This window comes from Lates calcarifer, linkage group LG3 (assembly GCF_001640805.2).
Source record: "Lates calcarifer isolate ASB-BC8 linkage group LG3, TLL_Latcal_v3, whole genome shotgun sequence".
In the NCBI taxonomy this organism is placed as follows: domain Eukaryota; kingdom Metazoa; phylum Chordata; class Actinopteri; family Centropomidae; genus Lates; species Lates calcarifer.
The window spans coordinates 2,052,645-2,069,948 of record NC_066835.1 but is presented as its reverse complement, the minus strand read 5'-3'; the positions used below and the strand labels follow the sequence as shown (position 1 = coordinate 2,069,948).

The following is a 17,304-nucleotide window of genomic DNA, read 5'->3' as shown; positions in this document are numbered from 1 at the left end:
CTGTTTAAAAATAAAAGATTATGTATTTTGCCAGATTTACTCTGGTTACATTATATATAAACATTGTTTTGTGAAGAAAACAGGTGTAACAGTTACCCGAGCCACAAACAAGGTGAGGAGGACTGTAAATAAAAGCTGCCGAATAACTCAAAACAGAGCAACTGTGTGCAAGGCATTGTGTTTTCTGTTGATTTAACCTGAACTTGAATTTGACCATCAATGTGTGAAATCACTACAGGCTACAGGTGCACTCTTCTTTGTTTTGGCTGTACAATTACAGTGAGTCTTTGGCTGTCTTTACCACTGATATCAGCCATATTGGCACCATCTCCACCTCCACTACTGAACACTGAGCTGCTGGACCTGCTGCCCATGTACCTGAGCCATCTTAGTAAATTTGGCTCTCGTTGCCTGGTCGCTCTCTCCTAGAGAAACATGTGAATGATGCTCGCTTAGCAAGAGCAGCAATACGAAATTTGGCTGAACTAACAAAAAGATGAACAACACCTCCAGTAATGTAATCAACAGAACATCCTATCCTGTCTGACTGACAGGTATTCTTTGTGAGGGACAGACTAAAATCGCTGTAAGAATGTAGAAAACCACTGGCTCACTTACAGACACACTTACATAAATCTTCAGTGTTAACTAATCTAATGCAAGGACAATGCAATGCAGTGTGGAAGGACGTGGAAAGTGCTATTATAAAAGATAGTCATTTATATAGATAACTTTAGATAACACTTTAGACTGTACTGAGGCCATTTCTAAAGTCATCCTTTTATATCGACAGTCAACAGAAAGCACCAGAAATTAGCAGCCCAGGCCTCTGTGAAAAGGTCAGTTAAAGCTGTGACAGCACTGACTGAGGGGTCCTTGAAGGCACCAGTGATCAGTGGAGAATATAAAACAGCTGCCAGGCATGAGGGAAACTTTGTCTGAAAGACTGTGCATGCTGCTTCCATTTAAAATTTCTCTATAATGAATAGCTTTTGAAATTGGCCTTATTGTGCTACAGTCATATGAAAAGCTCTGCAGGAACTTTAAGTGAATGGTGGTAAGAGTGAGATAAACAGAGACAGAGAGAGAAGTGGAAAGTATCCAATGCATGATTACAGACCCGTGAGTAATCACTTAGCTGATTAACTGAGGAGTCAAACATGTGGAAAAGCAAATGAGTTAGTTAATAGTAGTCCATAATTGAAGGAAAGTGACTTCAGGCTATTCTGCGATGCTTTTTCAACCAGGTTGTCTCAATAAAAGTTTTAACCTTTAGCCCAAGACTCAGATGCAGGACTAGGGCAGTAACTAATGTCTGTTTTCATTACTGATTCATCAGAAAGTTATTTTCTTGATTTGTCAACTGGTGTATAAAATATCAAAAACAGTAAAAAGTCATCAAAATATCCTGGAAACTGAGATGACATCACTGTATGTCTTGTTTTGTCCAACAAACAATCCAAAAGCCCCATTCCCCAAATATTCCATCTGCTACAATCTAATAGTCAGAGAAGCTGGGAATTCTCACAAAACTTATCATTGCAGCTCTCTGTCCTTTGAGTTCTTGTTTCATGTGTCCTAAAAAAATAATACATGTTATAACCTTCTAACATTCAGTCTGTGTTAACAGCATGTCACAACCAGGCTAGTACAGCTACAAACACAAGTGACACATTACATGTTTGTCATTAAAATACATTTGTAACTAAATATTTTTAAATCAGACCTGTCACTCCAACACACACGTTTCTATTCATGCACCATTTGGTTAAATGTTTGCTGCCTCTTTGATTTTGTTCATTTCTGATGCTACATGCAGCTGACGTGCCCTTATTTGGGTCTCATTAGGCTAATTTGCTCTTGTACCTGAATACCAAAGCAAAGTAGATATGTTTGTGTCATTTGCACCTAAGTCTGAGGTTAATTACAGCTATGTGATTAAGAGAGATTTGAACACTTTCAGATGGGTCCCTTAATTTACTAATCTTAGCTCTTACAACTTTAGGTAAAATGAATACAATAGCTACAGCAGCTACCTACAATAGAGCTATACAAAAATGGTATTCAAATTAGATTTCAGTAAAACATTCCTTAAAAGCCTGATGAATGGTTTGGGTGTTGGACTATGACTTTTGTTGGAGAAAGAAAGCCCTGAAATATGAAGAAAAATTAGATTTCACCAAATGACTAATTACCCAAGTTATATGATCTAAACACAATCATCATGTCATTCATGTCGTTTAAAGGTGTAAAGCAAAAGCTGAAGGAGGTTAAAATCAGAAGCAGCTCCACAGTTTTTAGTGAAAAGCTCTACATTTTTCATGAGTACGCCAGAGCTCACCCAGACTGACAGAGAGGAGGAAAAGCAGTGCTGAGAGGGAGGATAAATATTACCATTTTGAATGGCCTCATCTTTCCAGCGGGGGGAGCATTTTTCTGCTGGCTCTAAAATAGATGGGAGAGGCACTTTAAAAGAAAGCTACTTGCTCAGTGAAACAGGTGACAGAAGCAGACTTGCACCTCTCTGCTTTTCACATCAAATCAAAAGCATTCAACAGCTAGGCTAATAAAACAGCAGGTCAGCGTGAATCCTAAAACAACAGCATCAGAAACATCACATTTTTACAGTACGTTGTGGTTGCTCTAATGGTTTTAGAGTGAGTGAGGGGATTGGGTTCATTTCCTCATGTGATGCACGTAAGCTTGTGTCTGCTCACTATGCTGAGATCAATAACATATGTGTCGGGTCGGTGAGGTCACTGTGGGACTGGTTAAATCTACATGTGACGACCGGTCTCTGAGTAAACAAATTCTCAGAGTGGCTGAAGCAGTCTGGTCAATGTATGGGGCAGCCTGTCTCTAGACAGTAATATGTGTCTCGTACATTATGAGCCTGGTCAACATGTCAACATGTCCTTAAACTGCTTTTTAAGTGCAAAAGTAAACATAACTTTCCATATGTGCACTGAATGAACTGTAATAAATGGTTATGGGTGTAGAAAATGAAGGTAATTTGGTGCACAGTGGCTTTTTAAAACTCTATAATCATTAGGCAAATGAGATATTAAGCATTTAATTGCTGTTCAGTAAAAAGCTGTGTTGACTACAACTTATTTTATTTTATATATTTGTTCATTTATTTATTTTTACCAATTTTGGCAAATGTTTTTGTGTAAAACAATTTAAACCATTGTACACCACATTTTATGTTCACATCAAAAATGTTCTGTGTCCTGCAGACAGCTCATCATCAACCAGTGAAACTACTGAATACAAATGGTAGTCTGGTGTTATGATGATGGTAAAGTATTGTAAGGGCATCCTACATGATCTGCTGTATGAAATTTATGTATTACAAGGTGGGGTACAGAGCACAGTACTCAAGTGTGGATTTCTCTGACCAAGCATCATTTATTACTATCTACCAATAACTAATGTGGTCTAACCACTGTCTTTCTACAGAGTTGAGAGGTTATTTTGGGTGCTCCTGGTTCCAGAAGTTTAAGACCTAATTTTTTCTCCACAGACAATGTCATGTGACTCACAGTTGGAGCTTTTCGAAAGGTTTGGATGGACACCAACGTCTCCCACTTAAATTATCAGTACAAAAGATTAACAGTTGTGTTAGAAAATATTTGGTTCTTTGATAAAAAGTTGCGGGTACAAGCCTGTGGACATAACAATCCAAGGTGGTAGGTTTACTTACTGTATTTTGATAGGAGACATTTAATCACGCAGTTTAATATTCTGCTACATGTGCTGTTTATAATGGACAGAAACTACAAGATTAATGTGTAATACAGACACACACTGTTAAATATATTTTCTTTCAGATTTAGGATCATTTTTGGATTAATTCACCAACTATATCTTTTGCTCACAAATCAAATGACAAAGCAAACCCATGACTGGCTTTGTCTCTGTCAGTGCCCGATCCGTACCCGGAAACACGATCCGTTCCGCACATGCGCAGAACTACGTAAGCGAAACGCAACTTATTTCTGCCCCATTTGTATCACACGTATAACAAAACCCTTAATAGCAGCACTGAGCCCTGTTTTGCACATAAATACATGTGTATGTGGCCTCTGTAAAGACTTTAGACCCATTATATCTATAAATATGGGTGTCGCTATATCTCTGCCAATAGCGAAAAATAACAGGAATGCATAGCTAACTCTAAGCTAATGCCAATTTCACAAGATGAGCAGAAGCTAACCATAGCTAGATGTACCGATCGGTAACATAATCATACACCTACACAGTGCTAGATGATATATCTTTACTGACAGACTAATTAAACCATATTCCATCATTATATGAGCCAGACATTGCAATCCAGACTTTATCTTTGGAATCTGTGCGTTATTGATCAAGAACAGTGTACCCGGCAATCACTACCAGACTCCATTGACAAAAACCGTAATTTTACTAGGCAGAACACAGGAGCTGTTGGAGTACCACTGCCTCCATCTGTTGGTTTGTCAGTGTTACTGTGTGATTGACAGTGGTGGAAGAAGTATTCAGATCATTTACATGAGTAAAAGTACCAGAGTAACTTAACTAACGAACGAGGGAGCAGCTTTGTAGTGTGTTCTCGTCAGTTAAATTACTGTTTTAACCAGTGGAGTCTGGTTGAGATGAAAAGCAATGTTTCTGGTTAATAAGAAGGTCTGTCTCTGTATGGATCCTATTCATAATGTTGTCAGATAATTATAATAACATTCTGAGCCTCTCAGTGACTAAACCAACCACTTTAGTAGATGTGCCTGTGTGGCCTGTGTGATGTGGACGTGTGCAGCGTTTGTTTACATTGCAGCAGCTGTTCGCAGTGTCCGAGTACACCGTTCTTGATTCCAAAGAATTTTGTCCCTATCAGTTATTTACAACCAAAACTACCATCCTGGTTCAAAACTAACAGAGTTATCCCTATTAACATAAATATATATGTTATGCTAAAATTTGGTTTTACCTCCCGCTGTTTCATTCATTTCATTTCATTTAGCACGACTCCGACATGTCGCATGACTCAGACATCTTTCAAAGAGTTCAGTCGTTCTGACTACTTTAAATAAATAACATTTATTAGATCACAACGTTTGTGGTTTATTGTGCTTTAGATGTAGGCTATCATATAATTTAAAACATATGTCTGCACATGCCCGGAATGGATCGAGCAGTGTCGTAAAACAGGTAAAACTTTGTGCATGCGTCCATCGGATCGTGCTACCGGGTATGGATCGGGCACTGATGGTCTCCATGACTACATGCCTCCGTAACTGCAGCCAAAGGTCATGGATTTGATAGTATATAGAACTATTTGTCATACATAATGGGGCAAACACTTCCAGAACCAGCGCCTCCAACCACTTCACAACTCTATAGCCTTCATGCCAAGATAGTGGAACGATTTTAAGGTTTTCACAATGTCCTTCTGTCACTGATCATGTGTAGAAAGCATAACTATATATTGAAATATTTTTAATATTCAAAATGTATTCAGACAGCTTTTATTTTGCCTTAGAGAAATGATAAACTAAGTTGTTTGTATTTCAGTGATGCGTTTTAGTGTCTGATGATGTTCTTAATGCTGTTTCTGCTTGTTTTTCTACCTGAAACATGGAGTGCTTGCTGTTTTTGGCATTTGGAGTTTGAATATCATCATACCACTTGTATCAGTTGCACTCTATAAATCATTTTTGGAATAAACCTTAGGGGTATACGACCACGAGTGAGTCTTACCTGACATACTGGTGGGGTTCAAGGCCAAGACGTCATCCTCAGAGCCTCTTCAGACATCTGGGTGCGTACCTAGCTGAAAACAAATCCAAGAAACAATCAGTCAGGAAGTCAGCTCTTATTCTGAATATATAACAGCTCACAGTAGTAGCACTTGAATCCACATCTCAGAGTTCACAGCACGGCTATCCCTGCTGTGCTACTTAATGTAACAACTAAAATCATGTGTGAAGAGGAAAAACTGCCACTAATTGGAGGTAATCAGCCTCTTCAGTTTGATGAAACTGTTTGAAAGACTGTTTCTGCATCTCAGGAGACATCCAAGGCCATAGCTATTATTGAACACATCTATCTTGAACACAGGCTGTTCAGGTGTTATGGCTCTCTCAACGGGTTGTTTTGCCTCTGAGTAGCCTGACATCTAGTGGTCAAACGTAAAAACAATTCACACCACCGTACACCAGAGAGTAGAACAGGCATAACCTAGACTCTTTTACAAAATTTTCTATACCTACACAGTGTAATAATAAAGGAACAAATACTGTACCTGTAAAGAAAAAATACTGTATTAATAGCAGAATATATTCCTCTTAATCAGATAGTTGAGTTGAAGCAAAGCAGCGATACATGATCTGCTGTAGTCTTCACACACACACAATGCTGTACACGCATGCATGCAAATGCAGAGTCAACATTGCTACTGTTTATAGTTTTAGTTTAAAAAAAAAGTGCAATGGGAAACAGTGCACAGTGCGTTTGCATGGACTAATAGGTCAAGTTTGAATCTTGACTTTCATCATACTCAGGGACATTCACAGTAGATCTAACATGAGAGAGCTAGTTGTTCATACCCTTACAGGATAGGTTCACAAATTTTCAAGTCTGCCTTATACAATACACATGCCAACATTTACGCTGAATCAGGTTTTGTTTGCTGTCATTGTTCCTCCTGTCCATACTGGACATTAAGAGGCTCCGTCATAATGTGCTTACCATTCAAGGACTTATTAGCTTCTGATAAACCTTGCACAAAACGAGAGCTGTGGATTGGATTTTTGTTCTTCGTCACTTGGAAGTGTGTTCAATTTTTAATGACCGGTATTACCAGAAAAAATGATGACAGCGAGCACATTCCAGTGCTCATGTGTGCATGTGAATATTCTATTAAGACTTGAAAAACTGTGAAGCTATCCTTTAAATACAATGCTCTGGATTTTAGATCAATCAAGCCACAACCAACTCTAAACATTTGTACAACTGTTTAACATTTGCATCACTGTTTTGCATTATAAGACACACCCTGTGCACTCTGCTGCCAGAAGTGTTCACTTTGATCTGCAGACACTTCACCCATTACCCAGTTTCACTCCCTCGAGGGCAAACCTTGTAATTTGATTTCTGTTGCAACTTCTTTGTCTGACTTTATTTTATTTTTGTCTCAACATACTGTATGGTTACTCAAACTGAAATTTTTAAATCCCAAGTCACATACTTACGCATTTATTGTTTAATGTCTGATGTTGTGATATCTCAGTTTCTTTCATAGAATAAATAAAGTTTATTATTCTAATGCTATCCAGGATATCTTGGAATTTTTAACCTAAAACCTGTCTCTGTCAGTTGTTGTATAAACCAGGTTTATTTTCTTGATTGTCTGGATTGCATTTACTACAAAACTGGATTTGGCTTCTCCATTAACAGAAGACAAGAGCATGATACAATGTACATTTTACATTAATGTTGTCAGACTTGCACTTGTTTTGGTGTGTAAATAATACTTTCTTACATTCTGTATCATCATACTTTTTACATAGAGATACCACTCTCTTTCAATTACTGTTTCAAAGGTCAGTAATGGACTTTGAAGCTCAACCTTTAAGCCAGCATGGATGAGAAGTCCTTAGGAACAAAAGGAAATTGAAACATCTGCATTTCCATGACAACTGGGAAAACTCCATATGCTGTTTAAGATCATGTGATATCATCAACATCTCCAGACCACCTGCTAAATGGCTCTTGTGCTGTGTTGCAATGTGAGCCATTTTGTCACCTGCTACATCCGACGGTTAGCATGAGATGATATTTCTTTGTTTTGACTATCTACAATATAAATCTATAAAATGTTTATAATCATCTTTTCAAATTCCATGACCAGCTGCAGCCCTGTCATCATCAATACTGGATGTACTGCCTTGTATGCAAGCTTTTCCTGAATCAACAATGCTGTCAGTGCAGCAGTCAGCAGAATAACTAATAATAAATAATGAATAAACAGCGGTAGGGCAACCAAGGCCACAGCAGCGGATACACGGTCCATTTACCAGCTTCTATCACAGGATGGAGCACACAGAGCCCTGCTACAGCATCTCTTCCTCCGTCTGACTGTTACTGTATATGACACAGCAGCAGCAGCGCTCGTCTCCACCGAGAGTCACACTGTGCATCTGTCTGTACTATAACTGGCTGGTGGTAAGCTGAGAAACCAGGAAGCTAAATGTCCTTGACTGGCTGTCCTCATGAGTCCGCCTCCATATACGCTCCTCTACTTTCCTGTAGCTGAAACCACAACAAGAGGACTCCATCTGATTGTGATGATAAGCTGGAGGAAGTGGGGGCTGGGCATCAGTTCACAGAGGTATGTATCCTCTCACTGTGCTCTAATCAAGCCCCAGGTTCAAATTACTTTCTTATCTGTGCTGTTGCTTCTTTAAAGCTACCTGCAGCACAGACGCCCCCCCACCAGGCACCAGTATGGAACATTTTTCAAGACTAACAAAGCTAAACTAAACTTAAACTTTAAAGAGGCAGGATGCTCTTTTAGCCATACCCACAATCATTTGTGATTTGTGTAATTAATTTCTTGACCTTTTAAAAATGTAGCCTGCAGACACTATAACCATAAACACAGGGAGCCTGTGGGTTTCACTATGTCATGAGAAAGATTTGTGCCTGAAAGAAAGAAAACACAATAAAAAAGAGGAAATGAAACTAAACTATTTGACATGTCATAGTTGTCAATGACCCATTGACAACTTTAAATATGAACCTACCATAGAACTATCATTCTGTTAAACCTGGTGTCAGATGGCAACAATGCACATTATTCTGTATGTATAAATCTGTATAATCTTACTACTTGTGTTCTGGAAGAACAATGCTTGCCTAGTTTACATTTCTATACAGTTACTGTATATGCTAACTACAGTCATGTGAAACAAAATAATCTGGTCTTAGCAGGTTTTAAATTAGGTAAATACAACCTCAGATGAACGGCAACACATGACAGAAAATCGAGGCCAAAATGCAGAAGCAGTGTGTGAAAACAGCTGCCAATCTTTTCAGGAGTGGATGTACCAGCAAATTCCCTCAGTTAGCATGTTAAATGTTACAGTTCATGGCAGTACAATGAGAAAAAGACTGAACAAGTATGGCTTGTTTAGAAAGGTTGCCAGAAGAAAGACTCTTCTTTCTAAAAAGAACATGGCAGTATGGCTCAGGTTTGCAAAGCTGCAACTGAACAAACCACGAGACATCTGGAACAATGTCCTTTGGACAGATGAGACCAAAGTGGAGATTTTTGGCCATGATGCACTGCATCAAGTTTGGCCAAAAACCAAACACAGCATGTCACCTCATACCTCCTCATACCAACACCTCATACCAACTGTCAAGCACGGTGGTGGGGGGGCTGATGATTTGGGCTTGTTTTGCAGCCACAGGATCTGGGCATCTTGTAGTCATTGAGTCGACCATGAACTCCTCTGTATACCAAAGTATTCTAGAATCAAATGTGAGGCCATCTGTCTGACAGCTAAAGCTTGGCTGAATGCAACTTGGTCATGCAACAGGACAATGATCCTAAGCACACCAGCAAATCTACATCAGAATGGCTGATGGAAAATGGCTTTTTATTATGTACTGATATGTAAAACCATAGAATTCAAAGTGGGTATACTCTCTTTTTCACATGACCATATATATGCTTCGAGTATTTGTGTTGGGCTAACATATGCGATCTTCACACACTGTTTTCAAAAGTATTTTCATGCTCCCACAGATGTATGCTATCTGCTCAGAATGATAAAATGTTTGCCTAAGGTTGAAACCAATGTTTAAATCCAATATTTCCACAGACCTATGATATAGTACATTTTAGCGAGGAAGTAGAGCAGAGCAAAGTGGTATAGTGGACTTCATCTTGCCACAGGCAAACAATTTGTCATTCAGGACAGAAAGAAGACCTTTGTGAGACAGTTTTACCTTGACTGACGTAGTTACATGTTAGAGTTATGAAGTTACATTCAATGTTACATACAGGGTAACCTTGGGGTGTTGAGGTCACAAATGAGGTTAGTCCCAGACCTCTCTCTTTACTGGATGTGCAGAAAGAAGACTGATACCAATGCTCTAATATGACCCTAAATAAATCAAACATATTTCCCATAATGCTGGACTTCCTTTAAGAACACATTCTTATTCTAAAATATTCTAGGTCACAGCACACAAGGCTTATAGTTCAGATAACATAATTTAAGAAACTCAGAATCTCTTTAGGCTAGCCCCAAGGCTTTTCCTTGAATACTGCAGCTGCCATTATGAACCAGCATGTTTCATCCTGTTGAATCTAGTTACAATGGGCACAAGAATCACTTCAATGACTGAGAAAAACAAAAACAAACCCAATGAAAACTGTCTTACATTTAGGTTAGATTTCAGGAATTTCTGGGATAATTTCTGACAGGAACATTTTAAGATCGTTTTATCTTGTTAGCATTTAAACCTTTGTATAATAATCTTTAACTAACAAACAAGGTCTGCAGGCGACATAATCATTCAATCAAACCTTTTCAGATAAGAAATGCATATCGTAGCTGCACAGAGAAACGAATAAATGTGCTCTGGACCTCTTTTTCAATCCCAAGACACAAACCAATCATCCTTAAATAACCTGTATCTACCCTGAGGGGTCAGGTGAACAACATTTTATACAGAATAACATGTCCTCAGATGACTGAGCCTCTAACCATGAAACAAATTAAGTGTGATGCTAAGAAAAACCTGTGATTAAAACCCCCGATATATCGAACTATTAAAACAACCAACCACTAAGATGTCCATTTTGTAACTCAGCCTACAGACAAAAACTCACTGTCAGCAAACTCTGAAAAAAAAAAGAAACCACAAAAAGTATTACAGCTTTCATAATTCCTTTGCACTGGAACAACAGCTGGCTTGAAAAGCATTATGGGAAACTGTGCTTCGGTTTACTGCTTTTTACCCTAGAGAGCATTTAATATCCAGACAACAGCTGGCGAAAGCCTGAAAGCTGGTTCATCCATACAACAGGTTTTTTCAGCTCTAATGAGGACACAGACAGATAGATGCCAGAACAAATATGAAGATAGATGGAAGGGACAGGAAAACAGGCAATGTATGGGCTGTTGTGTACATACATATATTGAAAAGATAAATGATTGCAGGTCACAGCAGGATGCTGAGATAACGAGACACAACAGACACTCAGCAAAGTGAAACTCCTCCTGGGAACATTTTTATAAATAACCAGCTACTGGATTTCTATATCATAGACAGCGGTGGAGTCTATGGACTGAGCAAGCAGACTGGAGGAAAACAGTTGGCTCAAACTTACACCAGATGTTGAGGCAAAGTGTGTATGCCCAATTATTGGGTTCTCAAAACTGCACTCTGGATCCAGTTTCAAATTGGTAAAAATTTGTTAGGCCGGGACACTAACATAACTCTAATTAAATTCCCTCATTAATACTTATAAATACAATCTCTTTGTTTTTTAATTGAGTTGCTACATGACACATCTCTGCCAAATTCTGCCAAATTCCTTTTGATAGCCTCAACTCCTTGATAACTCAGGGTTTGTTTTATTGCCCTCAGTTTCAATTACTTCAAAACCATTTCAGAGAGATCCTGAATTTTTATTTATTTATTTATTTTTTTTTGGTTTGGCGTGATGCAACCCAATTGTCAGGCAACAGCACAGATATTGGATGATTCCCCATCTATATTGCTTATCCTTAAGGGCCATGGGGGGGTGGGGGGGCTGAAGCCAATCCCAGCTGACACTGGATGAGAGGCAGGGTACACCCTGAACAGATTGTTGGATGATTCTGTAAAAACCATATTACATCTAATGCCAACATTCCTATTTTCTACAGTACCTGCACATGGGAATTACAGTTATAAACGTTATGGTTAGGTAACTCAAAACACATGGTTATGGTTAACAGAAGATTGTAATTATAATAAATAGTAAGGTAAATATTAATTGCAGGTCTAGGACAGGATGAAAACATAAAAGTCAGGAGCTTAACACTTTGTTAAAGTGAAGCTGTATTTATGGTCCTTGCATAAGGAGATAGCTACAGTGTAGGTTTTTGCTGTATGGTTCTGAGTCTGATTTCACATGTTGATTGCATCACCACAGACTAGACCACTGTGTTATATGCTTTACTTAGACTCTCCACAGTTACAGTCATTCATTTGCCTTGCCATATGAGCGATGGTGGGAAGGTCCACCATATTTCATTACTGAGTACTGAGTTGCTGTTCATGTTCCTTCATTCACTGATAAAGAGGAACAGATGCAGTGAGCAGATGGTTTGCAGTGGCTATGGCAGGTATGTGTTTCTAAATAGGAAAAGAAAATGAAATGATGTAGGTAATTGCTGTAGGTGTAGCACCACACAAAGATGAAACACTATTTCTGAAGGAGATAGTTAGCCCACTACCCCAACCCTCACATCCTTGTCAACTTAATATGTAAGGGGCATACTATTTCTGACTTTGGTATGGAACACTGGCACTGGACATAAATCTGAGACGTGGAATCATCCGATATTAATGTAGCTCCCATGACACAGGCCTGTATACCCTTGAACCTCAGCTGCCACTGCTGTGGAGAGGGAGCCTGTCACAGGTGGGAGTCTGAGCTGAGGCACACTCCCAACGCTTGATTGTTGACACTGGGTGCAAACCATGGCAACATTACTGCCAAATTGCCACTTGCAGTTAGCAGCGCACACAAGTGATGTTTAATTCCATGTGATTGAATATTTCTTATTAGACAGCTGCACGGGAGTGATAGTTGATCTCTCTCCTTACATTTGTATGTACAAAGGTTTGTATCATTGCTCTAAGATGATGATTCAGCCAGGAGTGTTTCATCCAAGCCTTGTAAGCACTCCAACTGCCATTCACCTCGTGGTGACTACAAAAGAAAATAACAGGACTTTAACTTTCCGAACCCTGGAGGCCTGACACAACATCTCACACAGACTTTACAAGTATTTTCTAAATGTAAAACTTGATGTTTGATGTTTTGCCTCTGGAGAAACATATTATCTGGGCTAAAATATGATATGATCTAGGATAACCTGATTCCATCACATAGGAGGTCCACAGATGGCAATTTATTTTGGAAAGGGGAAAAAAATCATACAGCTGAGTGCTTTTTGTGGCTCTCTAATTGCCATTTCTACACATTAGTGTCCCAAATAAACAAAAGTGACAATAATGGACTTCTACCCCAGGCGTAAATTAGCTGCAGTGGCAGAGAGCAGGGTTGCCCCAGTCCACCCTTTCCCTTTTTATTGAGCTTTGGCTTTTCTACTTTCCTGCTTGTGCTATCTGATTTTTTTGATACTTTAAAGACAGAGAAAACTAGGTTGAACTCTGTGTGGCTTTGACTGGATAGCTAGAGTATTCTGTTGTTTGAATCCTAAAGTTGTTCTACCTTTGTGCCAGTGTCTATACAGTTGATATGGACTGGCCAAAAGTAACCAGTTATGCTAATAAACAGTGATGGTGCCTCCAGAAGTTTCTTCTAATCCCTACATTAATCAGGGACTGGTGTAACGTGAGACATAGGTAAACTCTCTACTTATATATGTGAGTCTTTGCAAACGCAGGCATGGTGTTACAGTGTGTCTTCCATTTTCTCTGCTTGTACTGTATGTGCATGTATTGATTTCTACACTTTACTTTCCTGGAACAGCTAGTCCAAATGGCATCCTGAAAGAATCTGCATTCTTCCCTGATGAGAGAGTGCCGAGCAATTTAATCTGCAGACTAGAGTTTACTCTGCGACTGTGGTGTTGAGTATATGCATGTATGTGCATGAGCTACCGTGCTGCAGCCTTCCTGCTGACCTTGCTTGCCACCTGGCTTGAATCACACTAGTACTCTTATAACCATTATCAGCAGTGTAAGTTACTTGTAACAGCTTCAGCTACAGCACATACAAGCTACAGAATCACAGTTAAATCTAATGTACCACAGCTGGAAAAAAAATCAATTAAAGACTGTCTTGAATTGTAATAGACTTACTTCATATTGTACATTGATTATTTCAGATAATCAGTGTGTTAATGTGAGATGCTAGCAGTGCAAAGCAGCACATTGGAGGTGACTGCTGGTTGTAGTCATGTAGTCTTAATGGCCACGTCTGAGTCACTATCTCAGAAGAACATGTGCCTTGAGAGCTGTGTTATTGAGAGACCACCTCAGCTTGCTATACTGCAGAGCTACTCTCCTTTAGCACAGCTGGGATTTACAGTGCATCATTTTTGGTCATATGCCAGTGAAAATTAGGTGTGATAATGTATTTGTGCTCACTAGTGAGTGACTGAGTTCTGCCTGGATTGTCTGGATTGACAATACACAGATTCACTAACTCCCTCTTTCCCTTTAGAAACACCTGGGGTAAAAAATATTCAGGTTGCAGCTCCTAATTTTAATGAATGTTAATTCAATGAGTAACTTGATGACAGACCAAAATGAACTTGTTCTCAGGCTTTGTGGTCTTTGTACTCAATCAAAGGTCTTTTATGAGGGAAAACCTCTACTCTGTAATACTGCTATATAACTGTGAGTGCACTGACTGTTTCTGTAGTTCTAACAGAATGACACGCCTCCTCTCTAGCTGATTGTGTCACGTCAATTTCAGGGGTAGCATTTTCTAGTCAAACTGAAATTCAATAATCTACAATTTTCAATAGTCTACAGCTGTCATTTGACTGTGTCAGATACATAGAGTATTTCAACGTTCTTGGATTTGGACTCACCCAGCACATACCCCATATTAGAAGACTTGGGTCAAGATCAGGTCCAAAAAACTTGATCAGGACATCCCCAAGTACAGCAGTTAGCCACTGAGGAGACTGGCAGCAAGGCTATGTGCCATCCATGGTACCAAGAAAAAGGACACAGACATACACTGACTGACTTACAGTATGAGTGGCTGTTACTTGAGTTAGATGTGATTTGCTGTTGCACTCTCAAAGTCAGTAAAGGGGTGCTCCCCAAATGATCGCCTGTCTAAATGTATTAACTTACCAAAAATACCAACAAGACGGTGGTCAGCCTTAAGTACTTAAGTCACTGGTCTTACAATTAATATTGAAAACTAGCTCGTTTTATATTTGGGATTAAATAATTCCTCTTGTTTCCAGTGCAGTGTTTCTGTGTGAGCGTTTGCGTCTGAGCACTTGATTCAAACATTCTAAAACAGGCTGATTCTCTGAAAACTGGACACAGTGAAATATGAAATACTCTAATTCACTGGCAGATTTTTCCAGTTGTTTAGGAAACTGATGATTTCATTAAGTTTATTTTCACGGCTAATTCAAAGCACTGATTATTTGACTTGACTTGGCTGAGCATGGTCAGAGTGAATGCTTGGAAGCTAGCAATGCCAAAGCTTGAGGAAAAGCCAAAGACTGTAAATGGAATTGTCTGAAGAAGTTAGTGACTCAGTTTGGCGTGGATTGTCCTCAACACTAATGATCTAAAACACTTCCACTTAGGTGACTCAGGGGGTCGCCAAAGTCATCAAGTTGCAGACTCTTGTGGGTGTGTTTTATGCCTCTAGTAGAAGACACACACTCACTCTGAAGGCTGTGGGTGAGCACTTCCTCCTCTACACTGGGAAACATAACTTCTCCACCACAACAGCTACCACATCCTGCAAGGCAAGAGGTGCAAGAACGCTATGTACTGTCCATTACTTTAACACACAACAATGAACGTGACGGTATCAGAAAGAAATGCAAACTCACAACCACACCCTGATAAAATGTATTACATTGCATACTCTTGAAACCACTTGAAAACATTGTGCAACTTCGGTTAATGCTCTGTAGTATTTGCTGAATATCATATATGGTAACAGAGGTATATATAGGATGCTGATGTTATGAAACTGCAGTGACAGTTGTTGGGCTATAAGAGTACCCACTAGTGTGTAAAATGCCTATAGGATACAGATTTCTGCAGCTTTGACCCTCACTCCCACATTTCATGACAACATTTTAAACAATTTTACCTAACCCTGATGCTAAGATTTTGGAAAGGAAAAAATAAACCGGGTGATGTCATCAGGTTTATTTTTCAAAGCTGACCATGTGTAATATGAAATGGGGTCACTAACAGTGATCAGTCAACAGAGACTTATTGTTTGTGACTAGCTGGTGCCAAGAGCCCAAATAAATGCTAACGCTGCAGCTTGTTCTGTCTCTGGGATGTCTAAATAAGTAACTGTTAGCTAACACGTTAGCACTGATAACTTAAAAGTGGCAAAGAGGTGTCACTGCTGAGTTGAATTGGCCAAAAGACAAATGCAGCTTTAATGGAGAGTCTGCCTGACAGAGTGGGTTGAAGGGTATCAAAATGTTCATCAGGCAGGGGAATCAGATGAAAGTACACTGTTGATAGCATAATGGGAAGTGTGGTATTCATTAAAGCCTTGAAGAACATGTAATTATGAAACTAAAAACATTTGGCAGCTACGTATTTCAACAGAAAGGCAAATATTTTTCTTACAATATTGTTTAACTAATGAGTGGACTTTTTAATCGTAAATTACATTCTCAGACACACTCTTGTGTGTTATTGAGTGATTAAGTGTTGTAATACCCATTTTTGATCAGCCTGTGTACATCAACCTTTTTTTAAGATTCTCTTGGTTTCCAAGAATTATTTTCAATTTGGCAGCTGCACGTGTGGGTGGTGAGATGATAACAAGTAAAAGCAACTGTCTGCTTTGCGGCTGATGTTAAGATTGATCAAACATCCTCTGCTGCCAAAATTCAGCCTTCACGAGATTATATATTAACATGAACACTTCTTCATCACGTTTCTAAATGAAGGAGGAACTATAGTTACAAGTTTGATGAAACAACACAGAGAGACGATAGCTAATAGAGAGTTGACATTGTGAAATAACTCACAAGTGTACACTCACAACAAGCCTGGGGTAAGGCAGGAAACAGGAAATAGGCCCCTAATGGGGCACATGCTGCACTTTTCCTCATTCCTAACATCCAAAGAACAGATTAACTGATTATTGGTAACCAGTTCATAACACCAAAAGGAAAATTAGACTAGCTCTAACCAACAGAGTCTTAACATTTTTAGATAGTTTAGCATTTTCTTCAAAGAAAACTATGATTGATCAGAAGTGAAAGACAAGGATGTCTTAAACCATCCTGCTGTGTTGGCATTCCACTTATGTACTACAACAGTGTATAAATA

General features: G+C 39.0%; 1 protein-coding gene across 9 annotated transcripts in view; it reads right to left on the bottom strand.

Moving 5' to 3' along the window:
- The window catches only part of thrb (thyroid hormone receptor beta), a 104,961-nt gene that overhangs the window by 20,956 nt on the left and 66,701 nt on the right, over positions 1-17,304 (bottom strand). For 5 of the 9 annotated variants that reach the window (XM_018701238.2, XM_018701236.2, XM_018701242.2 and 2 more), the window contains 2 exons: positions 5,743-5,815; positions 2,395-2,445 (listed from right to left, as the gene is read on the bottom strand). In XM_018701238.2, the coding sequence (XP_018556754.1) occupies positions 2,395-2,445; positions 5,743-5,749 (58 nt within the window). In that variant the 5' untranslated portion in view covers positions 5,750-5,815. The remainder of the gene's footprint in view (positions 1-2,394; positions 2,446-5,742; positions 5,816-17,304) is intronic. The other 4 variants (XM_051078860.1, XM_018701239.2, XM_051078857.1 and 1 more) reach the window with 1 other exon arrangement.